A 27,099-nucleotide genomic window follows, 5' to 3' on the forward strand; every position below is an offset into this window, starting at 1 on the left:
TTTTTCCATCTAGAAGTGTCTGTGACATACCGGAGCATTAAGGGAGCCATACCCAGCTACAGGGACCACCTGGGAGGTATTTTAAGTGCATGTAAGTCTGTTTCTGCTCACAATCATTGCCCAATCCACAAACCCCTTTTGGCAGCAATCGCCTGGGCCCCACATGGATCCTGTAGGGCTGGGCTCTGTGAGAGAGAGCAAGCAGGGCCCATTCTCTCCTGGACATGTGGTCTGCATGGGTGGAACTGTACCAGCTTGGGGGTGGGGAGCTCTGGGAGCTGGGATCTCCTGCATCCTAGCCCCTGTACCACTGAAAGTGTGTACAGTCAAGGAGGCCCCCCCAGAAGGGAGCCCTGTTCTGGGGCTGCTCCTATCTACCCAGAAGGGTAGGACACTCTGGGTAGAGTATCCCCCTGACCAGACCTGTCTGCTGTCCTGCAGCCCCCAGGTGTCACCAGAGCCACCTGAAAAACCCTCCCCACAGTGGCTCCAGGAACAGCCAAGTTTTACTCAGTTCTATTCTGCTGACCAGGGCCAGGAATGTGTGTCCTGAGAGAAGGTGCTGGCAGAGACTGTGTTGCCTTCTCAAGATATAAGCTCTGTGGATATGCAGAGTCCCCTCACTGGTCCTCTGGGGGCAAGAGCGCAGACCTCACCTCTCTCCTTGGACCAGTCAGGCACACTAAGACACAGGCTCTGGAAGACACAGGCTGCCTGGTCTATGTCCAGTCTTAAGGACTGGTAGCACTCCTTGCAGCACTGGGAATTGAGGCACAATGGCAGCATCTCAGATCATTAAGGGTTGATTCGTGCCCTTCTGCCAGGGTAGGGGCAGCATTTGTCTGGGCTGACCTGGTATTGACCTAGTGTTGGTGTCACAAGTCCAGGCTGCCCCTGGCCACCACCTCGTAAGACCACTGGGAGTCAGTCTTTCCTCCTTTTTGTGCCCAGAAATGCCAAGCTGCCCAGAGAGTTGGTGGGTCATTAGGACTGTCTTCCCCTCGAGTTGATACTCTTGACTTGCAGTAAGGCTTAATCACCGCTCAAGACTTTATAGGGGAATAAAGCCTGTCCCAGCAGGCAGGGCTACCTCAGTGGGGGCCCAGGCATGGTCAGCTGGGGATCAAGAGCATGGCCGCTGTGGGGGCCCAGGGAGCTGAGTGCGCTGGTGAAGGATGTGCCTCTTTGAAAAGACTGCTTTACAAATTCCAGTTCTCTTGCTGTCTTATGTGCATACCCTTGAGCAAATAAACTTTCTTTCTGCCTCATTGTCTGTGTTTGCGAAGCAGTGGTCCTGACACTGTCTGTCTGGAGCTGTGGAGAGGATGGAAGGTCAACATGTATGCATGGAAGATTAGCCTTGTCCTGTGTTGCCTCCCAGAGCCATCCAGCCAGGTTGTGCTCACCCTACACTCCACCTTTGAGAGGCAGCAGCAGCCTGCAGGGGGCCAGCATCTTCAGAAGGTTGTGGGGGGAAGAGAGTCATTCTTTCTGTCCGTGGGGCAGTGAATATCACCTTCCCTAACACCCCCTGCCCCAGCCCTCACTTTGAGCTCCTGCTGGATGCTCTGAATTGTGGAACCTTCATGGAATGTTGGATGGCAAGGAAGCCTAGCTGGCTGCTGCTCATGATCCAGTCCCCTGTTGTGGAGCAGCAGTGCTGTGCGTGGCTCTGATTCCCCTTCTGAACCTGCCTTCCAGGACTTGGCCATGCTGGAATGCTGCCATGGGTTGGGAGCCGCTATAATATCAGATTTCTGTGGGGGAGACTGGATGGCCCCGCTGAGGATCACAAGCCAGGAGTCACCCTGCCAGGCAGCACAGAGCAGGCTCAGGCACACTCCTGGTGGGAGGTGGCTGCCAAGCCCCATCTGGGACTCCTCTACCACTGTCCCCTCCCTGTGGGTGGCTCCTCACACACAGGGAGCATTTCTGTCTTTGTCTGAGCCATGACTTGATGAGTCAGTAGGGTCCCCTTTAGGGCTCCACTCTGTGAGGTGTGTGAATGCCTCTCGTGGGACATGCAAGCCTCTGGAAGGGATCCTACCTGTGCAGGGACCCTCCAAGGACCTATCAGCCATGGCCCATCACTCAGCTCAGCCTTGTGCTCGTGTCTTCAGCTACCCTTCAGCAGGAGCAGCAAGAAGCCAGCAGCCATTACAGCTCTCTGAGCTGCCCTCCTGTCCCTGTTACCTGGCAGCCACTGAATCCCAAGGAGGTCAGCCCTGAGTGCATCTGAGAACCTGTGTCCTCCTGGCCAGTGGGGAGGATGTGGGGAGATTCAGGTGGCATTCAAGCTAGCTCCTGCTCATAGTGTCTGCTGATGAGACCCCAGGGTGGGGGAAGCATGATCTCAGCACTCCCTCCCCAGTGTGACTTCATGGCGCCCCATAAGTTGCCTTCCCCTTGAATGGCAGCCAATGTGACACTGTGGAGTAGATCCTTCCCCCAAGAAACCTTAGCTCAGAGCACAGGGCAGGCTCCTCGGAGGGCCTCTCTGAACTGCACCCACAGGGACCAAGTAATTCTAGGTCCCACTCCAAGAAGACCTCTCCTAGAGAAGGGCTTTCCAAAGGTCTGAAAGGCCACTCTATGAATGTTGTCGTGCCTCCACCCCACTTCTCTCCGTCTCTGTGGTTAGTGTGGGGTTAGTGCCTTTGGCTCTGGCCAGAGCATCTATCTCCCTTCTCTCCCTTTCTCCCTCTCTTCTCTTTCTCCTTCTCTTCCCCTCTTCCTTCTCCCTCTCTTCCTCTCCCTCTTGCTTCTTCCCAGTCCAGGCCTGTCTGGCAGGGAGCAGGTGGGGCCAAATGCACACTTCCCCCCAAGTTGGTACTCGCAGCCTTGGCTGCCTTTTGAAGTCATCCTGGAAAACATTCCACAGTGCAGGCAGCCTTCCTGTTTGCTTATTGTTTTATCATGTCTGGGGACCTGGAAAGGGCTTACCTGGTGTCTTCACCTGATTCCACTTGGCACTTGATTCCCCATACCCAAATGTGTCCTTAGGGACCCAAGCGGTGCTGGGAGTATCCTCTGTTGGTGCAAACTGGCCTGGCTGCTAACCCCAACAGCTATGAGAAGAGTGGGGTCTAGGTAGAAACAAGTTTATTGAAAAGATAAATTGGCTACACGAGAGCAAATCCACAGGTAGTTCTAATGTTTGCATTGTGTATTGGGTACTTTCTATGCATTATAGAGTATTTGCAGGGTTTTAGTGGTTTTCAAGCATTGTTCGTCTATTTATTCTAATTGGAAATTCTATTTTTAAAAACTTTTTAATATGAGAAATGTTGAACTTACACAAAGTCAGCAGAGTAGTGAGGTCCTACATGAGCTTATCCAGCAAGGCCATGGTCAACATCCTCTCCCTTGAGGCAACCATGGCTCTCTCTACCCACAGTCCCTTGGTGATCGGGTTTTTAGGAAAACGTACCTAAGTTGAAATGCACAACTCTTAGCTGTACATTGTCAGCTAAGACCCACACTGCTATCAGGACGTGGGACCTACATTCCCCAGAATGTTCCTTCCTGCCCTTTCCAGCCCTTTGCCTCCTCCCACCCCTAAAAGGTAGCCAGTCTACTTTCTGTTACCTAAAATTAGTTAGAATCATGCCATGTGTATTCTTTTGTGCCTGGCTTCTTCTCTTTGGCATGATGTCTTACATATCTTTCCAGGTTGTTGTGTGTATCAGTAGTTCACCTTTTTTTATTGCTGCATAGGATTCCGTGGTGTGAAAACTACACTTTGCATATCCACTGACCTGCTGAAGGGCATCTGGGCTGTTGCCAGTTCTTGACTGTGTGAATAACCCTGCCATTTGTGAATAGGTCATTTAATGGACATATGTTTTCATTTCTCTTGGATAAAGTCAGTGGGATTTCCGGGTCAAACGGTAGGAGTGTTTAACTTTAGATAAAGATTTGTTTCTCTTATAAAGTGCCCGGGTCCAGGGACACCTAGGTGGCCCAGTTGATCAAGTGTCTGGCTCTTGGTTTTGGCTCAGGTTATGATCTCATAGGTGATGAGATCAAGCCCGACTACAGGCTCCAAGCACAGTGGGGAAAACTGCTTGAAGATTCTCTCTCTGCCCCTCCCCCACTATGCATACACTTGCATGTGCACGCTGTCTCTCTAAAATAAATAAATCTTATAAATGAATGAATGAATAAGGTCCTGGTTCATTTTAGGTGACTGTTGCCTGCCCTGCTTGTCTGGCATCCTCGTGTACACTTGAAAACCTTGGGTTCAGGTGATTTGGTGAGAAACCAGGGTAAACTCCCAGCTTTTATCAAACTTGGGTAATTGAGAATGATTTTATAGTGGTTTTATACTGCCTCCTCCTCTCTTTATCTGTTTTACGGCAATCCACTTGCAGCTTGTGTTTAGCTACACAGATAGTTGTGCGTTGATGTTAGGATTATAGATAAGAAAGTCCTACAAAGATCAGAATTTTATTTATTTATGTATTTATGTATGAAAGTCTTTAATTCTATAAATTCTGGAAGCTGAGATCTCTTTCTTATAATTTCAGAATGAGGAGACTCCTAACTTACACACAGTTTTACTTATAAACTATTACTTATGCTAGATTGGAATTTTAGTTAGTAAAATTTTTGGTCCATAGAGAACCTTTTTTTATCAAAGTGTGAACTAAAGCTGCTAGAGAGTGCTGGTCTGCCTGGGAGGTCTGCTCTGGATATTGTCATCACCACTCCCTCCCTCACATGCTTCCCTGCTTTCTGCAGCTCCACTGGGACTCTACTTCTCCAGGGATGCTTATTGGGAGAAGCTGTATGTGGACCAGCCATCTGGCATGCCCCTGCTCTATGTCCATGCCCTGCGGGACATCCCTGAGGAGGTGCCTAGCTTCCGCCTAGGCCAGCACCTTTACGGCATCGCCTACCGTGCAAGGCTGCATGAGAACGACTGGATCCGCATCGAGGAGGACACAGGCCTTCTCTACCTTAACCGGAGCCTGGATCACAGCACCTGGGAGAAGCTCAGCATCCGCAGTAAGGGAGCTGCCTGACCCCACCCTGTCTTCTTCTCTCACAGCCCACATCACACCCACACTGAGGCTCGGGAAGGTGGCTCCTGTGTGATCCCTGCTGTGTAAGAGTGAAGGGTGAGGTGCAAACATAGGGGAGTGGCCACTACCCTGGGGCTGAGAGAGAGGAAGAGTCCTTATCACTCTGGCAGAGATCCAGACCTTGTTGGAGAAAGAGCCTCCATGATGGAGTTTGCTGGAAATTCCCCCCTCCAGGTGCTGGGAAAGTCTGTCCTCTGTCTATGGGTGTGTCTCTGCAGTGGCACCGATGAGGAAAGCCCTTGGGGAGGGTTGGGGAGGGTGAAGACCCCCCCCATGCAGTACATGTGCACCATGCAAAGTAGAAACCAGTCTGGCAAAGCTCTCAACCTGCTATTAGACCCAGGACTCAGGGCACCCCTCTGAGGGGGCAATAATGCAGTAGAGGCTGGTGGGGAGAAATAGGAGGAATAGTAGACCCCAGTGCTCAGAGCACCTGAGGGAGTGGTATTTGAGCTGAGACCCGAATGACAAGAGAGGCAGGCCTGTGAGGCACCCTAGGCAGAGGGAGCAGAACCATGGGACCATGAGCAGAGACAGGCACCAGGTCTAGGGCAGCTCAGGGCAGGCAGGAGGTGGCCAGGCAGCGTAGAGAGCCCAGTGGAGCCCTGTGGACAAGGGTGAGGACTGGACTTTCCACCAGCCCTGGAGCTCCTGCCCCCTCCCCTGCTGGTATGGTGATGCCCCACCAGGCCTGACTTCTCTGTCTACAGATGGCGGCTTCCCTGTGCTCACCATCTACGTCCAGGTCTTCCTGTCATCTGCATCCTTGCGTGAGGGCGAGTGCCAGTGGCCAGGCTGTGCCCGTGTGTACTTCTCCTTCATTAACACCTCCTTCCCAGCTTGTGGTTCCCTCAAACCCCGGGAGCTCTGCTTCCCTGAGACTGGTGTCTCCTTCCGCATTCGAGAGAACAGGCCTCCTGGCACCTTCCACCAATTCCGTTTGCTGCCCGTGCAGTTCCTCTGCCCCAACATCAGCGTGTCCTACAAGCTCCTAGAAGGTGAGTGCTGACCTCACAGAGTGACCCTTGGTGCTGCTGTGTGCCAGGTATGGCACCGCCAGCTCTTGACAGCCATCTGGTATACTCTTCACCACCACACCATCCTTCCATTTAATATCTCAGAAATATTTCTTGTGTGCCTGTCATGAACCAAGTACCGTTCTAAGGGCTAAAGATGTAACAGTGAACAAAATAAGTCACAATCTTGCCTGCCTAGAGCCTCCATTACCCCTGGGAAGTGGAGGCCATGCTCATGCCAAGGCAATGGAGGTGATCTCTTGAACATGCTAGTTGGGAAGTAAAGTTCCAGGAATGTGGAGTGGTGGAGACTGTGGTCTTCTGTGCCTTGGCTGGGGAAGGGAGCACTGGAGCCAAGGTGGGAGGGCACCAGGCAAGCTGTGCTAGCCCCTTTGATCGCTATGATGGGGCCACTGTGTGGCTGGACTGGGGAGAGTAGAGGCATATGAAGATACAGAAGTTCCTGAGGATTTCCCCTTGAGGGACTGGGGAGTCATGGAAGGCTTGCTTATAGGGGGTGGCACTGACAAGACCTGACTTACCCCTAAAGGATTATTCCAGCTGCTATGCTAGGAATGATTCGGTATGGGCAGGGGAGGGTGGAAGCAGGGTTACTACCTGAGAAATCCCTAAGCAACAGAATGAAGACTGGAAGAAGGGTGGAAGCCACAGAGCAGCGAGAAGCAGGTGGCTTCTGGGCATGTTTTGAAGGAAGATCCAGCATGATTCCTCAATGAGTTGGATATGGGTGTTAAGGGAAAGAGGGGAGTCAGCGTGGTTCCAGGATTCCACCTGAGCAGCTGCAAGGGCAGCCAACTTGGCCACAAGATGGCCCTGGGGAGGCTGGCCAAGGTGAGAGCAGGCAGTAGATCCCGAGGGAGTTGAGAGAAGCCACCTGATCAGATCCATGACAGGAGGCACCATCGAAATATCCAAAGCAAGGAGGTGGGACACAGAAGGCACACTGCTAGTTAGGGGGACGTGGATTCACACCAGGTTTAATTGCATACACATGGCAGTGATGTTAAAGCAGATCTCAGTAAGGTAAGGAAAGGAGCCATCCACTCCCCCAGCCTCCTTCCATTTGCCCTGCAGCTGGGCTAAATGTCTTTGTGCAAGGTTGTCAGCCACACATCAGGTTTAGCAGGCTGCCCTTCCTCATGAAGATTATATAATTAAATTTTGTTGAGCATGTCTTTTGTAACCATAAACAACAGAGAGAAACATATGATAAGCATTTCCCAGGTGTAATTCACATATAATATGTGGCTCTGATGTGAGGGACCGAGGGATGCTTGCTCTCCCATGCAGTGGAGCTGACATAACCCTCCATGCTTGGCTGTGAGGGTGGTCAGTGTGGACCTTCAAGCCTTCAGCATTTCCCCCTTTTTCCTGAAGGATGAATTTCAGGACAGGCTTGGGTTGAAGAGTGTGCTATCATGACTGGTCCTCCCCTCACCAGGTTGTGGGAAGATACACGAATCACTGACCATATGGCAGTGCCTAGTGAGGAGCAGGCATGTTAGCCTTCATCTATCCTGTCTTCTGGTGAGGAAACTGAGGCACAGAGAGGCAGAACCACCAGTCTGGGATCACACAGCCAGGAGGTGTAAAGTGGGGGTACAAAGAAGGCAATTGGAAGTATTTGTGTGTTAACTTCCAGTCACACACTAAAAGTCCGCCATGTTTGTTTTCAGATGGTGGAATAGTGGCTTTATTTCTCATGTTCTCTAAAATGAGCACATAAATTACATCCGTAATTTAAAAATCGCCTGTTTTTTTTTTTTTTTCAAAAGCCAGCCAGTGCTAGGAGCTGTATCTCTGGGCCTACAGCCTGGTTGAGCTAGTGTTCCCCCTCCCCCATCAGTATGGAGGTGGGGAAACTGGCAGGCACAGGAAAGCTCATTAGTGCACAGTCATCACTGCATACAGGTGCTTGGAGCTCTGTGCCCCTCCCCCAATCTGGAGCCGGGGAGGAGGAGCTCAGGGCAGGGCTGGCATGGTCCCCAGCTTGGACCCGCAGGGCCCCCCTCCCCTGCAGCCACTCCTGGCGGGCCCAGAAAAAGACAGCTAGCTCACCCTGATTCCTGGAGGGAAGTCATGTTGGGGTTCCTGGTCTGCTTGGTGTGTAGGTGAGAATCTGCCCTTCCGTTGCGCCCCGGACAGCCTGGAGGTGAGCACACGCTGGGCCCTGGACCGTGAGCTGCGGGAGAAGTATGAGCTGGTGGCCGCGTGCACCGTGCGCCTCGGTGCGCGTAAGGAGGAGGTGGTGATGGTGCCCTTCCCCGTGACCGTGTATGACGAGGACGACTCGGCGCCCACCTTCCTCGGGGGCTTCGACGCTGCCAGCGCTGTGGTGGAGTTCAAGAGGAAGGAGGTGCCTGTCTGCCACGCCTGTGCTTGTGTCTTGTCTGTCGTCCATCTGTTGGGCATCTGCCACTCCGTCCACCATTTATTCTTGATCTGTTCAGGTGTCCGTCTAGCCATCCAGCCACGTGGCTGACCATCCTTCCAGATATGTCTTTCATTTGTCGGCCCAGGGCTTTCTTGGGGCTTTCTGCCTGTCTCGAGGGTAGCAGAGGAGAGGGGAGGTCAGCCCAGCTGGCCTAGGACGAGTGTCTGGGGACCCTGGATGCCTAGCATGTGCCTGACCAGGCTGTCAAGGCCAAGCGTTTGCATCAGGTACCGGGGCGCACCTGTGCCGCAGCCGGTAGGCACAGCGGTGCTACCCCGCGGCGGGGAGAGGGCAGTTGCCCAGGAGGGCACTCCCTTCCACCGCTGTCAGCCCTCACTGGAGGGCTCAGAGAGACTCCTGAGCGGTTCTGGCTGCGTCTCCCAGCACGGCTCCGCCCACCTCGGCCTGCCCGGGCGCTGGTCCACACTGGTGGAGCGTGACTGCCACCTGCTGGGCCTTGGGCGTCCTGCAGCCGGCCGGCGAGGGGCACAATGGGAGATGGGTGTTCTTACCTACCTCTCCACGCACCCCAGGTGCTGGTTTGGTGGATGAGCTGGCGGGAGGAAAGCACAGCTCATTGGTAAAGACCCCATAAGCTTGAAAGGGCTTGCCTTGGGGTAACAACAGAGTCTAGTTAGCAGTGAAAGCAAATATGCCCTGTGACTGCTCTGAACTTTTCTTGTGATCCCCTCCAGCCTGGTATATGGAAGGTATTTGGAAGAGAACATTCTGGTGTACACCGGGGCTTGACTCTGGTTCTGCCAACTCTCTCAGTGTGACAGAGAGCTAACCCCACCCTGGGTGGCCTGGCTTACTGTTCTCCTAAGGGACCTGGTAAAACCTGTCAGCAGAGCACCTGGACATCTGCTTTAAAAGTCTCTTCCTACCGGAAGTCTGTAGATGCCTATCACACCTGTTGCACAGGTGAGGCACAGTGGCCTAGGGATGGTGACTGGGCCAGACTTGCAAGGGACCCCACGGGAACTCTAACACAGGTCAGTCTGTTATTAGAGTTGGCTCTGACTACATACGCTTGGCCCACCTGTGGGGCATGTGTCCTTCTGAAGTCTCAGGCTCCAGGGTCTCTGAGGGGTCCCTCTCACCAGCTCTGACTGGCATCCTGTTGTCTGCAGGGCACTGTGGTGGCCACAATACATGTCTTTGACGCGGACGTGGTACCAGCATCTGGGGAGCTCCTGAGGCGATACACAAGTACACTACTCCCTGGGGATGCCTGGGCCCTCCAGACATTTCGTGTGGAACACTCACCCAACGAGACCTTGGTCCAGGCCAACGGCAGCTTTGTGCGGGCAACTGTGCATGACTACAGTAAGAGGGGCCAGGCATGGCCTGGCTGGGCCCCCTAGGGAACTGGCAGTCCACTCTTCCAGCAGAACCCTACACACACAGACACCTGTCCTGGCCCTCTGAGCCCCAGGCTACAGATCCTTCCACCTTACCCAGCCCTTCATTGTCTCTACTGGGCTCATCTTGGCCACACTGGTGGGTTTTTACAGGCTTTCTTCTCTCCTTGAGCTGCCTCCTGGCAGATGGACTTCCCCATGCTGACTGTGCCAGGGCTCACTGCCCACTACAAACATATACATCATTGCCTGGGGCCTTCCTCTGGCCTCTGCTTTGTGGGCCCCCAAGGTGCCTAAGTGCTTGGGGATTATTTCTCCCTTGTCCCCATAGCTCTCTACTAGTAGGTTAGTATATAATGGCAGCTCTGTGTGCTTGAGTCAGAGGATTCCACAAAGATTGTCCTATCTGGCTTCTGGAATGTACCACAGAACTAAGCTCCAGGGGTGCATGGTGCTCACCTGCAGGTTGGGGCACCTTCATCAGCTGCCTTGCCTCCTCCACCCTGCTGCCCATATTTTTCTAGAATCACCTTCCAAATACCCAACTTGCACTTGAATCCTTGTTTTGAGATCTGCTTCTGAGGGATCCCAGAATCGCTGGTACCATTACCCCTTTGTGCCTGGACCTATCCTGTTTGTTTCTCATCCTCTCCACCCCCATTGAGCCTTTGAAAGTCTCCTGCCCTGTACAAGGGAAGATGTTATCCCTGCCCAGGCTCACTCATTGTATACAGCATGTATACGAAAACCTCCCCGCCCCTATCCTTCTGTCTCTGCAAAACTAGGACCATAGCCATGGCATATAGCAGGTACAGAAACGTGCAGGCTCCAGGCTCTGGAGGAATGGAGGCCAGTATAGTCTTCCCAGGGCCTCAGTGGTGGTAGATCTTTATCTTGTGTATGCCTATACCCCACACATACATACTCCATGTATACATGCACACATGTGGACCCTATACACAACACACACAGACACCCCACCACACATGTACACACATATGTACAGGTTACCTCCCAGCTATGAAGGGTTCTCTTGGCTTCCAGCTCAGCACAGGGCCAACATTTAAACAGTGGTTCTAACTTAACACTACCTGCCAAGTCTGTTATCCACACAGCCATAAGTGTGAAAGTCTGTGTTTGCACACATGGGTGTGCATGCCAGGCATGTGGCTGGGAGGAGGCCCACAGTGGCATGGAGCAGTCGTCCTAGGCCTGCAGCAATTAGGGAGTCATCAGTGTGCTCCCACCCACAGGGCTGGTTCTCAACCGGAGCCTCCCCATCTCGGAGAGCCGCTCCCTGCAGCTGACTGTTCTGGTCAATGACTCGGACTTCCAGGGTCCCGGGGAGGGCATCCTCTTGCTCCACTTCAACGTGACGGTTCTGCCTGTCAGCCTGCACTTACCCAGCGCCTACACCTTCACTGTGAGCAGACGGGCCCGCCGCTTTGCCCAGGTGAGCCTGCAGCCCGATGCCTGGCCTAGGAAGAGGCCTGCAGGGGCAGAGGACCCCCGATGGGAGGGCACTCTGTTTAACAGATTGCAAGCAGGGCTGGGGTTGAGAGATCCTCCTTCCCTGGAGTGAGTACACAGAGTGGCCCAGGGGGAGCCATGGGCACAGGTCTGGGGAAGCTAGACCATGGCGGAGTTGGTAGAGTCCTGGGCAGGGGTGGTGGGCACCAGGGGTCTCCTTTTTGCCCTCTTCCATTCTTATCTTTAAAACGTGTTTTGTCCTAACACAAGAGCAATGCCAGCTAGATCTACATATGGTAGACTTAAATCTTCCTGGTAAATTATTAACCAGAAAGTGGTTTGTAAAAATACGGGCCTCATGTGGCTCCTTGTGTTCAAAACCAAATTTTCATTAATGGAATTTGCACATCTGTAAATGCAGGCAGTAAGCAGTGGCGCCCTCTGCGGGGAAAGGCTGGGAACACTTCCACTTTACCTGCTGCAAGTGCGTTTACTAGAGCCTATCTTGTGTTTGTCGTTGGAAAACAATTGGAAGTGGAAAAAACATAAAGTAATAAGTATCCATTAAAGAAGACAAGGGACGGAGAGGACTGATCCCTTCTCACCATGTCAGCTAGTGCTTATCATTTTGATACAGTTCTTTCTAGAATATTTCTCTTAAGGACTTTTGTAATTTTACTTGGAATTGCAGCATGCATATGACTTTCTGCTCCTTCCTGTTGGAGTGGCTTCAGACACATCCCCTTCAGAAGGTCCTGCTTAGGGCTATTTCCAGTTGTTCCTGTCTCTGTGGTTGGTTCCCGTGCCCCCTGCAGCCCTGACAGCCACCCAGGTCCAAAACACAAAGGACCCCACCCTTGGACATGTCCCAGCTCCCTGACCTGCCATCCAAGGTCTTTTATGGAGGCAGAGGTCAAGAATGGTGAGAGGTGGCAAGGCAGAGGGGCCCGAAGGGTCTCCGAGGAGCTACTGAATGGGAACAAGCACTGCAGAAGACGTGTACTCCAACACCCTCAAAAATCATAGGGACCTGAGTCCCAATCTAGCCTCACCCTCACTGTGATCTTTCACCCCCTCTCCAGGCTTTATGATTATAAATTGAGGATAGTGGCCTGGGCAATTTGGAGGGCCACATGGGGGAGTGGAAGCCAGCACACTTTATATGGGGATGTGCTGGGACAGCCACCATCCAAGAGGTGGTTTTGCTGTGGAGTCAGGCCTGGGTATAGAGGAGCATGGCTCTGCCCTGGGCCTGAGCAAGGCTGAGCAGGGGACCTGCTAAGTGGCTGCAAGCAGAGCCTCACCCTGCCCCACCCCTGCCCTCTACCCCCCAGCCTTAACTAGTCAGAGTCTGGGTTTAAGCCTCTGAAACTCTCATTCTAACTCAAGTGGCCAAAGGATAGAAAGGAGAGCTTCAGCTGCCCAGCTCCAGGACCCAGCAATGGTACTACCAGCCTAGCATCCCCAGGAGAAGCATCTTGTCTTTCCCAGGGCTTCCAGCCACAGTCCCAGGAAGGCCCCCTGGAGCTGCAGGACAGGCAACTATGGTACATGAATCATGTGGCCCCCAGTGCAGTGCTCTCACTGCCCCGGCAGGTAGCCTGGGCAGGGGGTGGAGCACCCCAGCCACTTAGAGTAAGGATGGCAGTTGGTGGTCCCCAGAACAAATGTGGCCTGGCCAGAAGAGGTGAGGGGAGGTGAGGAAGAGGGACCCACTTGGCCTTCATGTCAAAACAAGTGAGTGAATAAAGAATGAGCTGGAGAAGGGGCATCTCTTGAGGCAGTCTCTAAACCAAACCTCAGTCCCTATGTCCTTTCACCTCTGGCTCCCAGGAGCAGGGGTGGGTGGTGGTGTGATGGACGGAACCAGGGCCAGGCAAGTGGATGGGTCTGCCAGTTCCAGGGGCATGGAATACAGGGACTTGTCATTCCTGGACCTGGTAGGGGACTGTTCAGGTTTCAGGCTGCCCAGAAGCCCCTCCGGCCACCAGCACAGGCCAGTGCACCACCCAACTGAGGCATTCCCTGTGCCCCATGCCTAGATTGGGAAAGTCTGTGTGGAAAACTGCCAGGAGTTCAGTGGCATCCACGTGCAGTACAAGCTGCAGCTCTCCAGCACCAACTGCAGCGTCCTGGGGGTGGTCACGTCAGCCGAGGACACCACAGGGACCCTGTACGTGAATGACACGGAAGCCCTGCAGCGGCTCGATTGTTCTCAACTCCAGTACACAGTGGTGGCTGCCGACCGGCCAACCCGCAGGCAGACCCAGGCCCCGCTGGTCGTCACCGTGGAGGGGACATGTGAGTGCCAGGGCCCCATGGAGGGTCGGGACAGGCAGGGTGTGGTAGAACTACGGACTTTTCACACGCAGAAGGGGCCAGGCCTGTCCCCCTTCGCCTATTGGTAACGTCCCTGAGACTGCCTGAGTATCCTTCCCTATAAAGTGAGAATAACAGTGCACCCTGCATAGCCAGGCTGGGAGGATAAAACAGTGTAGCCCAGAGTGACCGCATAGTAGATGGTCACTACTCCCCATCACCACTGCCCATGCATTCTGTACATGCACTTGCTTTAGGGCTGCCTTATAAAATACAAGACCCTGGTTAAATTTAACCTTCAGGTAAGGAACAAGCAATTTTTGTTGTATGTCCTACGTAACCTTTGCAGAGTCTCTTAGAAGGCAGACTTCTAAGTATGTCCATGCGGTGTTAGAGACACAGTTACACAAAGTGAGTATTCAGTGTTTATCTGAAATTCAGGTTTAACTGGCGTGTGTGTTTTTGGCTGAGTCTAGCCACTAGCCACCGCACATCCTCCCTCCATACTTACCCCACCTTGCCATGACTGCGGTCCCAGCCCTCTTCTTCAAGGGGCCCCATCACTGCCCTGTGTCCTAGTGCTAAGGCACTCCTGGCCTTCTGGGCTCACCCATGAGAAAGGCTCTACCGAGAATTCTCTCTGCCCCTGGATGCTGGCTACTGGGTCCTGGCTGCCACTGGGTCCAGGCCAGCCCCCTCTGACCAGTTTCTGCCACCTGCAGATGTGGCTGAGGAGCCAGGCTGCCCCCTGTCCTGTGCAGTCAGCAAGAGACGGCCTGAGTGTGAAGAGTGCGGCGGCCTGGGCTCTCTGACGGGCAGGTGCGAGTGGAGACAGGGAGATGGCAAAGGTAGGCCCCACACAGAGCCAGGCCTATGGCCAGGCAGTCGAGAGGGGTAATGGTGGCTGAGTGGAAATGGGGTCCATGTGAGCCTGCTGGCTGCTATGATGGCCCTCCCTTCTGCACCTCTGTTGTCCAGAGCCCTGTCCCCACTTGTAGTTCCTGACGCGAGGAGAGGGTGGGCATAAGTGCAGAGTATGAGCAGCACAAGGATATTCAGGCTCTTCATCATTGTGGGACCGCAGGGCCCTTTGGGTTTGGGAAGGTCTGAGCCAAAGTTGGGATGTGCAAGAGACACAGAGGCTCTAGCTGGAAGGTCCCAGGCCAGGCCATGTGGCCCCAGGCAGTAAGACTGGTACATAGCAGCCAGGTCCACACTGTGCCCTCCACAAGGATCCCACTTATGGAATCTCTGCTCTGGCCTCAGTTTGCTCCTCTGGAGGGGTCAGGGTTGGCCAGGGAGGCCCTGGGATGCCGCCTTCTGGCTCTGGCAGTCTGACCAAGGCAGGTACTCCCAGATGGTAGTGACTGGCCTGCCGTGTGTATTATAGGGATCACCAGAAACTTCTCCACCTGCTCCCCCAATGTCAAGACCTGCCCTGATGGCCACTGTGATGCTGTAGAGAGCAGGAATGTCAACATCTGCCCCCAGGACTGCCTCCGTAAGCAACCACTGGGCCCACCAAGTTCAAGGGCCTGGCATGGGTAGGGGTAGCCAGCCAGTGGGAGAGGCTTGGACTCCCACCCCTACTTCAGCCAGACCAGCCTCATTCCTGATTCTCATATACCAAGACTTTCTGACATTTCCTTGGAATAAAGGGCTCTGCTCCATCAAAACTCTGGAGACTGGTGCCCTGACCCACACTCTCCAGTGTCTCTCTGGCCAGCTGACTTGGGTACAGCTCCTAACCCCTGATTCTCCTGTCTCCCTGCTGCCCCTTCTGTGCTTTCGTAAAGTAACCTCAGCAAGGACCCTGGGCAGCCTGTGGGTTCCTGCTTCCATCTGCTGGTGCCAGGGACCTGGACTGGGGGCAGACTGTGCTGATTCCTGCCCCGGTTTCCCAGATTTCAGAGTTCACTGCCTTCCCCAAGTCTGAGCATGCTGACATCATGTGGGGAGGGACCTCTCATGCTTCCACCTGGGTGGTCCTGGTTTGTCCAGTCACACCAGGAGGCTTAGTGGGCTGCATCTGTCACCAGGGGGTGGCAGCATCATCGGTGGGCATGAGCCAGGGGACCGCTGGGGGATAAAAGCTGGCTTCGGAATCTGCAACTGTTTTCCTGAAGAGAAGAAGTGCTTCTGCGAGCCTGAAGACAGCCAGGGTGAGTGGGTAGTGGGGGCACTGCTGCCGGGCAGGGCTCCCCACACCTCCCTGAGCCCCAGTGAGCCAGGGAGGAAATTGCAGGAAAGCAGGTGAAACCCAAGAGACCCTCTTCCTTTCCTCTGGGCCTCGATTCCCCAATCTGTGTAGACAGGTCTAGGTCAGGGCCTCTACAGAGTGACTTCTGGCCCAAAGTCCTGTGACTAAGGTTGGGCTAGAAAGTTCTTCCACCAAAAAAAAAAAAGAAAGAAAGAAAGAAAGTTCTTCCACCAAATAATTCGGCATCTACTCAGATTGTCCTTGCCCAGGGCCTTGTCTGGGCCCCCAGCACCATAGATCAGAACCCCCACCCCTGCCAGCCCAAGCCTGCAGATGTTCCTTCCACACTAGCAGGTACAGTGGGCAGCATGGGCCTGGGTACCCGGGGAGCTTTCATGACTGAGCCCAAGGATTTTTTCTCCTAGTTGAGTTGTTGCTGCATGGTGCTAGGTAGGTCCAGAGCCACTTTCCTTCCCTCTCCCAGTTTCATAAAGAAAGTACAAAAGACATCAGGAACATAGAGGAGGGAGTCTGCCTCCCTCCAGTGCTCCAGGGCCAGCTGGCTTTGGTGCAGTGTTCCACGGCCAGTGCAGTCGTTGCATATGCTACTTCTGCTGTGTGACCTCAGGCAGGCTGCTTAAACTCCCTGAACCTCTTGGCCCTTCTGTAGGAGGGTGACAGCAGTCTCTGTAGGGCAAACATAACGCACAGTCCCCGCCAAATAGTGCCGTGTGAGTGTCTGCATTTCTCTCACATCCTGACGCCAGCAGCACTTGCCAGCTGCTCAGTTTGCCACAGCAGCCTTCCAGCTGTGGATCCTGGGGCACCCTTCTGGAGCGCTGCCCCTCACAGCCACCCCTGCCCACAGACCCACTGTGTGATGAGCTCTGCCGCACGGTGATTGCGGCGGCTGTGCTCTTCTCCTTCATCGTCTCCATGCTGCTCTCCACCTTCTGCATCCACCGCTACCACAAGAATGCCCACAAGCCGCCCATCGCCTCCGCCGAAATGACCTTCCGCCGGCCCGCCCAGGCCTTCCCAGTCAGCTACTCCTCATCAGGCGCCCGCCGGCCCTCACTGGACTCCATGGAGAACCAGGTCTCTGTGGATGCCTTCAAGATCCCGGTGAGGCTCTGAGCAGGGCCTCGCCCTTAGAGTCCACCCTCCTGGAGGCCCTGCAGGGGGCTGCCCTCCGGCCTGGGGAAGCTGGGAGGTGTGAGGAGGGGTGCACAGGGCACCCTGATGCTGAGTGTCCTGTAGCCCACAAGCAGCTAATGCATCCTCACCTACCAGGAGGATGCTGTGAGCAACCCCCCCAGTCTTCGCGGAGCTGCCTTCCAGGGAGGGCAGCAGGCAGAGGGCTGCAAAGGCACAGGGGCAGCTTAGCAGAGTGGAGAATAAGTGCTAATTCAGTTGGACTGAGATTTGGAATGGTGGGCCTGCCATACCTGATACGGCATGGTCCTGCGGATGCCCCAAGAACTGAGTGGAGACCCTGAGGAAGCCTGTGGGTTTTATTCTCAGAGGATAGGACCCTTGGGCTTAGGGGTTCAGCAGAGGAAGCCTATATTCTGCCTTCATTTCTGCAGGCTGCTCTGTGGGGACATCTATGGGGTGGGTGCAAAAGTGGGAGCCCTATGATGAGGCGCTCTCCTCATCCAGGCAAAAGATGGTGGCAGGCAAGGGCTGGACCAGGGTGGCAGCAGTGGGGAGGGGAGTTCATCTGGAGTGAAAAAAGGGGTGCTATGGGGCCTCTGGTCCAGCTGTGGAGGAGGCAGGCCCCAGGATTCTGTAACCAGCTGCCTGATAGAGAGTGCCAGCCAGAGCCAGCAGGCTCCCCATCCCCCTTCTCCATGGGAGAGCCTGGGCCCATAGTTACTGGGTACTCCATAGAACCTCCTCCTTGCTAGGCCTGCCATCAACCTGCCCTACTTCTTCTGTATCCCTGCTGGCAACTGCTGAGGAGCTGGAAGCCAGGTTCTTTTTTAAAATCTTGAAAGATTTTATTTTTTCATGAGAGACACGGAGAGAGGCAGAGACCTAGGCAGAGGGAGAAGCAGGTTCCCTGCAGGGAGCCTGATGCAGGACTCGATCCCAGGACCCCAGGATCACACCCTGAGCCAAAGGCAGAGCTCAACCATTGAGCCACCCAAGTGCTCCAGGAAACCAGGTTCTTAAGAGGGGCTGAGAAGATGTGCATGTGAATAGAAGCTCCACCCCCAAGGCCTGGCAGTGAACATTGCATCTTGACTAGAGCCTCCAAGCAGAAAATTCAGGAACCACTGGCCTTTGACAGTATCCAACCAGGGCTAGGAGGTGGCTAAGGTTTGTTGGAGGTGCCGCCCAAGGGTGCTCACCCCTTAGTGTGGGCCTGGGCCATGGGAGCCATTCCCACTGGTGGCAGACACTGCAGCCTCTCTCCTAGCTTTCCTAGTTCCCGTTGCTACACAGATGGGATGTGACCCCTGTCCTGTAAAGCATCTCTGCCACCACAGCCAGCCTCTGGGATGAGCCACTTGATTCCTTTATAAACCCAGGCAGTGTACAGTGAGGTACACAGGAAGGGCAGTGCTGGCAGGTGCTTGTACAAGTGAACATACACCACCCTCCGCCTACGCCAGCTTGGGCCCTCAGCATGGAGAAGCCAGAGCCTAGTCGGTAGCCCAGGGCCTACTGACCAGCTCTGAGGACACATTACTCAACTGCTTGATCTTAGTTGTCTCTTAATATAAAGCAGAGAGAATTTTTAATGTCCCTAAAGAAAATCAAATCAGTCCTATCCACACATGCTTAGTGCAGTTTCCACATGCAGCGAATGCCTATCTGGTGCAATGGGGAGGAAGGACACGAGCGTAACAATGATGATGTTGTCGACTCCACCCCTGACTGTGGGTTCTTGCAGAACCCGAGACAATGCCAGGATGCCCAGGAGCTGGCCAGCAGGAGCCCTAGATACGGTGCTGAAAGGAGGTCACCTCTGCCCACAGGGGCAAACACAGCTATACTTAGGTGTTGGAAAGCATGGCTCTGCTTGGCAGGGCCGGAGGACCCAATGGTGTCATCTGTGGGGGTCAGGCGAGTCTGGCAGGGTGCATCATAGCAGCACCCCCAGGCCACACCCACCTCCAGCTGCAGGGAGAGTTGGGGCAATAGATGCCCAGTGCTGGCACATGAAGGGAGGTTTCAGCCTCCCTGGTCAGAGTTCAAAGATTTGGGGCCAGGCTGGGGTCTGGGAAGATGTCCCAGAGTAGTCTTTTCTTTTCTTTTTTGTTTTTTGTAAGATTTTATTTATTTATTTGACAGATTGTGCGCACACACAAACAAGTAAGCAGAGTGGCAGGGAGAGGGAGAGGCAGGGTCCCTGCTGAGCAGTCCCTGATGCAGGGCTGGATCCCAGGACCCTGGGATCATAACCTGAGCCAAAGGCTCAACTGACTGATGCCCAACTGACTGAGCCACCCAGGCACCCCCCCACACACAGTAGTCTTGAGTGGGATTTTAGTGGGAAGGCAGGATGGGTAGAGGGGAGCATGGTAGCAGGTGGATGCAGGTTCAAGGAAATGGCCAGTCCCATGAGAGGAGTAGCCTCTTCCACATGTCAGGATGGAGGCTTCCAACACCCCTAGTGATATCTTTTCTGGGGCACCACACAGAAAAGGACACTTCCATCCATAGTTAGGGGTCCTGTTCTGGGAGGCAGCATAGGCTGCTAATGCCAACAGGGTCCTAGGAATCTCTGGAGAGGACAGATTGGGGCCTAGTCTATAGGACATCAGTGGCTTGTGGACAGTACCGGGAAGCTTGGGCTCAACTCCCAGGAAAGACGCCACACTCCTATGTGAACACCCCCTACATCCTTAGTAAGCCCTAAACTCCTTGTTTGAGAAACGAGGACATGGGCCCGAGATGGCCAAGGGCATGTTTGGTAGACTGGGGACAAGCAAGGATCCAGGCATCCAGAATCCAGGCCATTCTGTGGCAATGTTTATCTTTCCATAAGGTACAGGTCCTGCCCAACTGTGGGGTCCCACTCTCAGTGCAGGTAGATGACCATTGCCCACTAGTCCAGGTGGCAGTTTGCACACCAGAGCTTGTCCATTGGAGACTCATTTATGAGCCTTGTCTTCTTCTTTTCCTCTTACCCTCACCAACTTTCTCCCTTCTCCTCTTCTTCCCTTTCCTCCAACCCCACATAGGAGGATCCTAAGTGGGAATTCCCTCGGAAGAACTTAGTTCTTGGAAAAACTCTGGGAGAAGGTGAATTTGGAAAAGTGGTCAAGGCAACAGCTTTCCGGCTAAAAGGCAAAGCAGGATACACGACCGTTGCCGTGAAGATGCTGAAAGGTACCTGTCCAGGCAGTATGCTCTGGAGCCACCCTGACAACCAGGCTGTGGCAGCCAGCCTAGGGCCCTCTAAAGAGCCCCCCCCCCCCATTGCTATTCTTGAGTGGCTGCATTCTGGAGATGCCCCCATGCACCATCACAGATAACAAGGGCCAGGGTAGTCCCTGGAGAAACAGGGCAAGAGAACTTTTCATCACTGGGAAGGTTCTAGAATGGTGCTGTTTCTGCACCAATGTTGGGTAAAGATCTGAGTTTTTTAAAAATTAAAAGGCCTTTTGGTTTTGAACTGACAGCTCTTCCATCCTGGTCTGCCCCATTCATCCCTTTCAACCAGGTGCCCCTGTGGTCCTGGTGAAGAAGCCACCTGTAAGGCTTGGCCCCTGTCTCTTGGGGCCCTACCTGGCCCAATCCCCAGTGGCCCCCAGTAGATGTGCCCTGCCTCTGAGACCAGTCGTGCCACAAGTCTGGCTCTAAATGGGTACACACTCACCCATATACACACACACTCACTGGTGTTTCTGAGCAGAGACTGGGTGGACGGCCCTCTGCCATGCCATGAGTCTGACTCACATGGACCAAGGGCCCAGTGGCCTTGCAGCGGGTACAAGTCGGCAGGTGCACATGAGAATTCTAGTGCAGCACTCAAGGCTACACTGTGCAAGGTGCTTGAATCCTTACCTAGGCCTCAGACTGTCTTTCTGTGCTCCCCCCTGAAGCCCCGCACACTAAGGGGCACACTGAGACCAGCCCCAGGCCACCATGTATGGGGCCCAGCACCCTCTCTCCCAGCTGTACTCTCACTTCCAGACAAGTGTGTGGCCAGAGGTGGCGATGTGGTACAGCTCGGCAGCTGCCCCAGAAGGCCTGCTTAGCCAAGGCTTCTGACCCCACATCCCTCCCCTTAGGCTTCAGCTCCTCGTGGGAGCCCAAGCACAGCTGTGCTCACCCTCAGGATGCACGTGTGCACATGGCAGAGGCCACCTCTGTGAAGTCCCATAATCTCCAACTGTATCCAGGGCCTCACCTCCTGTTGAGTGCTTGGTCAGCAGCTGTTATAGGACATGAAACAGTCCTCTTACCTTCCCAGAAGGATTTATGAGGACAATGTCTGTGTACCACTGTCCTTGAAAGATGACAATTGCAAGGAAATATTACGACTTATACACACAGCCGGTCCTGGGAAGGTTTCCATAGAAAGACCTGGCTGATGTGGAAGTTTGTTCCTCAGCGTTATTATTCGCTGAAGGCATTCGAGGCTACTGTTGACCATCCTAAGGCCAAGAGCCTCAGGCAGCAGGGTCCTTGGGGGCCTGGTCTAAAACCAAGTAACCAGGGTCTGTGCAGACCTATGATGTGGATCAGGTGACCCAGGGGTGGTCACAAGAAGGGGCTTCCAGAAGGGATTACTTGGCAACTTGCTGTGTTTATGTGAATTTCAGAGAATGCTTCCCCAAGCGAGCTGCGGGATCTACTATCAGAATTCAACCTCCTGAAGCAGGTCAACCACCCGCATGTCATCAAGCTGTACGGAGCCTGCAGCCAGGATGGTAAGGCCGGCCAAGGGACAGGCAGCTGCCCAGGGGAGGCTAAGGGTTCTGGGCTGCTTCATTCTTCCTCCTTCTCCTCCCTTGTCCTCGGTTGCTCCGGCCCCCACCAAAGTTGTGTGCATCCTCTTCTATGTTGGTGAGAGGACCAGGAGGGGCTGCTGCAGGACTGCTCGCACGAGGCCTCTACTCCGAGGCCTAGGTGCTCCCTAAGCTGCTGCAGCTGCTCAGAGGTCTCTGGTGACATCCTGCTTTGTCAACACCATGTTCCAGGTGGAGCCCCAGAGCAGGGAGCTCTAGAAACAGATGGTGTATCCTGGGCACCTACTGGGGACTAGGCATACCATGACCCCCAAGTAACCCCAGCCCCAGCCCTGCATGATGGAGGCATCATCACCATTTCTTACCTAAGGACACAGGAGATTGGCCTGGTCTGTGCCACGTAAGGGCTTCTCCCTGTGTGTGTGCTCCTGTGCACAGATGTGTGTGTTGCAGGTACGAGAGGGCATTGTGCACCAGGGAGAGGGCAGAAAAGATGCTGGTTGGCACCAGCAGGACTTGAGGCTGGGCCTGGGATAAGACAGCAGCCAAAGCCCTGTTGAGAACAGGGAACACGTGCCATGTGAGGCTTCAGATCCTCTGTCAGCCATCCCTAGCCTGTGCTGCAACGAGGCAAAGGGTGTAGAAAGACATGACATCCTAGCAGCAGGAGTGTGCCTTTCAGGGGAATGCTGAGCACAGTGGCACCCCAGAAGGTTGCGCTCAGCAGCCCAGGGAGCCCACTGTGGCATGAGCAGCGTGAGGAGAGCAAGCCACACAAGTGAGCAGACACTGACACATGGACTCATGCTGCATTGGCACCCAGGCCACTGGCATGGCTGTGTCCTTCTGCCCACTTATTGGTAGGATGCAGAGCCTGCCTGGGGACCCTGCAGCCTCCTCCCATGCTCCTAGAGCTGGCCGGACTTCTCACAGCCCCCTTTCTGCCCCCAGGGCCACTCTTCCTCATTGTGGAGTATGCCAAGTATGGCTCACTGCGGGGCTTCCTCCGAGAAAGCCGCAAGGCGGGTCCAGGCTACGTGGGCAGTGGAGGCAGCCGAAGCTCCAGCTACCTGGACAACCCCGAGGAGCGGGCGCTGACCATGGGCGACCTCATCTCCTTCGCCTGGCAGATCTCTCGGGGGATGCGGTACCTGGCAGAGATGAAGGTGTGTGCCATGCCAGCCCCGGCTCCCCACTGCCAACAATGGGGACCCGGGCTTGAAGGGTCCCTGCCTATTGTCTTCCCTGCAGCTTGTCCATCGGGACTTGGCTGCCAGAAACGTCCTGGTGGCTGAGGGGCGGAAGATGAAGATTTCAGATTTTGGCCTCTCCCGAGATGTTTATGAGGAAGATTCCTACGTGAAGAGGAGCAAGGTACCAGGTCCTTGTGGGGACAAGGGAGGGCCCAGGGCTCCCCTAGCAGGGTGGAGGGCAGGGGGCAAGGTTCCTGCAGTGGGTAGGGGCAGAGCCGCTAGAACACCAGGGAGGAGAGAGCAGAGTTTTAGAGTATGAACTTCTATCCTCATCTTCAAACCCTTCCCTGATTCCTGGGTTCCCAGAGAGCCAGTTCAGGACCTCCCCTCTCCCCCGGGTCTGTTTCTTCTCTTCCTAAGGGCCATACCCACGCTTTCAGAGGGCCTGCTAGGGAGCGAGGCCCCGGGCTTCTCTTGCTTTTAACCACCAACACTGTGGAAAGTCACCTAGTGCTGCGGAAATGACAGTTCCTCCACAGTTGTTCCTCTCGCTTCCACAAGATGAAAGGTCCCTTGTTTCCTCTCTGTAACTTCAGCTCTTCACTCAAAGGAGACTGAAGTCAACATACCTGAGTGCGGCAGTCATTCTGGGCAGGGAGGAATGAACTGCTTTACAGGTAGTGGTTCCCCTGGGATGGGGGCCTGGGAACCTCTGGCTGGGTGAGTTTGGAAGGTTCACGGGGAGGCCCAGAGACACAGCATAGGTTCTCAGACAGCTTTTTCCGAAGCTCTGAAATAGGCGGTTGGGGACTCTTCTGAGGAAGTCTGCTTCGCTGTGTTGTCCAGCTCCCTGTGGCATTCCTCCTAATGCTCGTGATTCCACTGCCCTCTTAGACCTTCCCCTGCAGCCTTCTTGTGATAGATGAGATAGGGCCACTCACAGGGCTGTTCGAGAGTCACAGCTGCCTGGCCTTCAGAACGAAACTGCACAAAAATAAAAAAAGAGAAAAAATTTAAAAAGTGGCTGCATACATTTAAGATCTGCTCTAATGGGTCAGGAGAAGCCCTGTGTTGCCACAGGCTGTGAGGATGAGGTTTCGTTTCTTCTGGGGTTTCCGTTATGACAGCATATCTCAGAACTACTAAAGGGGAAGTGGAGAAGCCTCCTTTCTGCCCCGTGCAGAGCTGTGGACGGAGGCTTTCTATTGATGCACTGGTCCTCCAAGAATGGCCTGTGTCATGGAGCAGAGAAGTACTGGCATCCAAGCACAAGGGCCCCTAGAGAGTGCAGGCAGCAGGCAGTGTTGTTATGAACACATGCTCCCAGAAAATCACCCTTCATTAAGGATGTAAATCCTAAAAAATGCTTTAAGGAAAAAGAAATTATAGGAAAAGTTGCATTAAAATCCAACACATGCATTTTTGGCTGACTTGTGTCCTAAGACTTAACCTACTGAAAAGCTATATGTCAAGTTGCATGGGAAGCCTTGTTAGGTCTGACCCCAGCACCACTCCAGTGGGGGCACTGTCTCAGAGGATGCTCACACGGCTTTGGGATAAAATGATGGGGAAAGAAGCAGCCCCAAAGCATGGAAACAGATTTCTTCCCTCGGGGTGTCTCAGAAAAGCCTTTAGCGTGTTGGTTTGCATCAAAAGTCCCCAAGATGGAAGTGCTGGAAGTTGGTATCCCAAACTCATTCACCCTCAGAAATCAGGAGATCTTGCTGGATGGTGTTGTTTGCCCACACATTGGGCTTCACCACCCTGGGCACCCAGAACCCTCTGGGGCTGTAGGGAAGGGACCTGGCTGGTGTGAGCGGGTCATGATTCCTTGGGTTTCTTCTCAGCAGGGATGTGGTGCATGACAAGCACGCCCTGTGTACCTGTGGGCAGGCCAGCTGACTCCCTCCAGTGTCTCAGCCATGCCAGATTAGAGTTCCAGACCCTCTGGAACTTGCTGTCAATTCTGTACCTGGGAGCACTCTGCATGTCGTCACACAGCATCCTTCCAGAGCCGGGAGTGCCTGGGACATGACCTCACCCTCCTCCACACCCCCAACCCCTGGTTCCCAGGGTGTTGTCAGAGCGATGTTAATGCCTTTCCTCATTCCCTTTATAGGGTCGGATTCCAGTCAAGTGGATGGCAATTGAGTCTCTTTTCGATCATATCTATACCACCCAAAGTGATGTGTAAGTGTGGATGTTGCTTTTTTGGGGTCAAGGTTACATGTATAATATGCCACAATGCCTATCTGGGCAGCGTGGCTGGGACACCAGTGCCTGTTGGCTCATACCAACCATCTGCAATGACTGCTGCCCCTCCCTGCAAGCTGAGGGAGCTTCGTACATTCATTCAGCAAATGGCAGGGACCTGTGCAGTGGTTCTGAGAGTCGCAGTGGAGTGCATGAGAGCCATGAGCAGGTAACTGCAAATTCCGCTCACTGCTCCCCTTCCCAGCCCCTCCCTCTCCTCTTTGGGCATCTTCATGCCACCCAGGCCCAGCCAAGCAGTTCCCCGGCTGTGGACCTGAGTGTGGGCTGGGCCCAGGCAAGTTACCCTGGGAACAGAATGGTCCCCACCCACAAGGAGCGTGGCTTTGAGTGAGTCCCAAACTGCTCAAAAAGTGGGAACTAAAAGTTGGCCTTCCAGGTCCAATCATAAGACCAGATAGCTTTCAAAAACACAACAGACTTGTTACTCAGTATGCTGCCATCAACAGACGTGCATGTCTTGAATAATGTGGGCTGAGGAAAGGCAGCTCCTGAATAGTTCAAAACAGCTATGTTGAGAGTATGAAAAATGTTGGAAAATGCAGAGAACAGGGTAATGAAGACACTGGAAGTCACTTGGATCCCACTGCCTCTAAGTAGCTCCTGTAGGTCCTGGCCTACATGGGCTTTCTAGTGTTCTCCTTATGTGCAGGTGTATGCTGTCTGTTGCTGTAAGTGGGCTCCTGTGACAATGCTATTTTGTAATGTGGTTCGCACTTCACAGTTAAATATTTTTCTATGTCAGGGCCTTTTTTCTTCTAAGATTTCATGAAAATTTCCAAGCCTACAGGAAAGGTGAAGGAATTGGTGCAAGCAGCCCTGGGTCCCATGGCCTAGATCCCCGTGACCTAGGTCCCCGCCTTGCACCTTGCTGCACTTGCTCAGCTGCTTCGTGCTGTCTCTGATGCTTTGGTGCATCTCCACAGGGCCAGCCAAGTACCCCTCGTGGGTGTGGGGTCTGAGCTTGGGCAGTGGCCCTGTCGGGCTGCAGCACTGCAGGGGTGAGAGCTAGGCAGGCAGACAGCTTACCCCCACCTCCATTCTACATCCATCCATGAAGTCAGGCCCCAGATGGCTCTTTGCACTGAGGGCTGGTGGGGTGAACAGCTGCTGGGAGGATGGACATATCGTCTGCTGAGGGGAGGACACCGCTGGCCCAGGATAGCCACTCACTGGTTGTCTCACTCACCTAGGTGGTCCTTCGGTGTCCTGCTGTGGGAGATTGTGACTCTGGGGGGCAACCCCTACCCTGGGATTCCTCCAGAGCGGCTCTTCAACCTTCTGAAGACAGGCTACCGGATGGAGAGGCCTGACAACTGCAGCGAGGAGATGTGAGCAGGCTTTGCTTTAGCCCAGCCTCCCTCAGACACAGACAATATACTCATTCCCTCGCTGCTCCTGAGCAGCCCTGGACGCGAGCTCAGGGTGAAGCAGGTGGTAGATAGTAACAGGGCAGAGCATGCCAGAAGTCAGAGAACCACCACTAGGCACCACAACAGATGCTGGGGACCCTGATTCCATTGGGGACTGAGTGTGCTTCCTGAGGGTGTAGGGGAGACTTGGGTGAGCGGCAATTGGGAAGGATGAAAGGGTGCTTCAGACCCAGGGAGCAGATGAAACCCAAGGCCTGTCCCTGCAGGATACTTGGGGAGGAGCAGGTAATTCAGAATGAGCCGACAGGTGCATGTTGGGGAGTCCCCACATGGAGGCACAGAGGTCAGGAGGTAGCAGACATAAGGACCCTGCACCACAGCCCAGGAGCCCCAGAGTCTTCACATGTGGTGGTTCCAGCAG

The 27,099-nt window shown here is 54.2% G+C and overlaps 1 protein-coding gene across 3 annotated transcripts in view; it reads left to right on the forward strand.

The window, feature by feature from the left end:
• Nucleotides 1-27,099, forward strand: part of RET (ret proto-oncogene) — a 52,088-nt gene that overhangs the window by 17,210 nt on the left and 7,779 nt on the right. For 2 of the 3 annotated variants that reach the window (XM_041745596.1, XM_041745598.1), the window contains exons 2-17: nt 4,744-5,010; nt 5,798-6,085; nt 8,236-8,480; nt 9,692-9,887; nt 11,176-11,375; nt 13,435-13,693; nt 14,434-14,559; nt 15,102-15,212; nt 15,751-15,873; nt 16,780-17,036; nt 20,108-20,255; nt 21,695-21,802; nt 22,793-23,007; nt 23,093-23,215; nt 25,154-25,224; nt 26,499-26,636. In XM_041745596.1, the coding sequence (XP_041601530.1) occupies nt 4,744-5,010; nt 5,798-6,085; nt 8,236-8,480; nt 9,692-9,887; nt 11,176-11,375; nt 13,435-13,693; nt 14,434-14,559; nt 15,102-15,212; nt 15,751-15,873; nt 16,780-17,036; nt 20,108-20,255; nt 21,695-21,802; nt 22,793-23,007; nt 23,093-23,215; nt 25,154-25,224; nt 26,499-26,636 (2,875 nt within the window). The remainder of the gene's footprint in view (nt 1-4,743; nt 5,011-5,797; nt 6,086-8,235; nt 8,481-9,691; nt 9,888-11,175; nt 11,376-13,434; nt 13,694-14,433; nt 14,560-15,101; nt 15,213-15,750; nt 15,874-16,779; nt 17,037-20,107; nt 20,256-21,694; nt 21,803-22,792; nt 23,008-23,092; nt 23,216-25,153; nt 25,225-26,498; nt 26,637-27,099) is intronic. The other variant, XM_041745597.1, reaches the window with a different exon arrangement.

The sequence above is a fragment of the Vulpes lagopus genome, chromosome 2 (assembly GCF_018345385.1).
Source record: "Vulpes lagopus strain Blue_001 chromosome 2, ASM1834538v1, whole genome shotgun sequence".
Lineage (NCBI taxonomy): Eukaryota > Metazoa > Chordata > Mammalia > Carnivora > Canidae > Vulpes > Vulpes lagopus.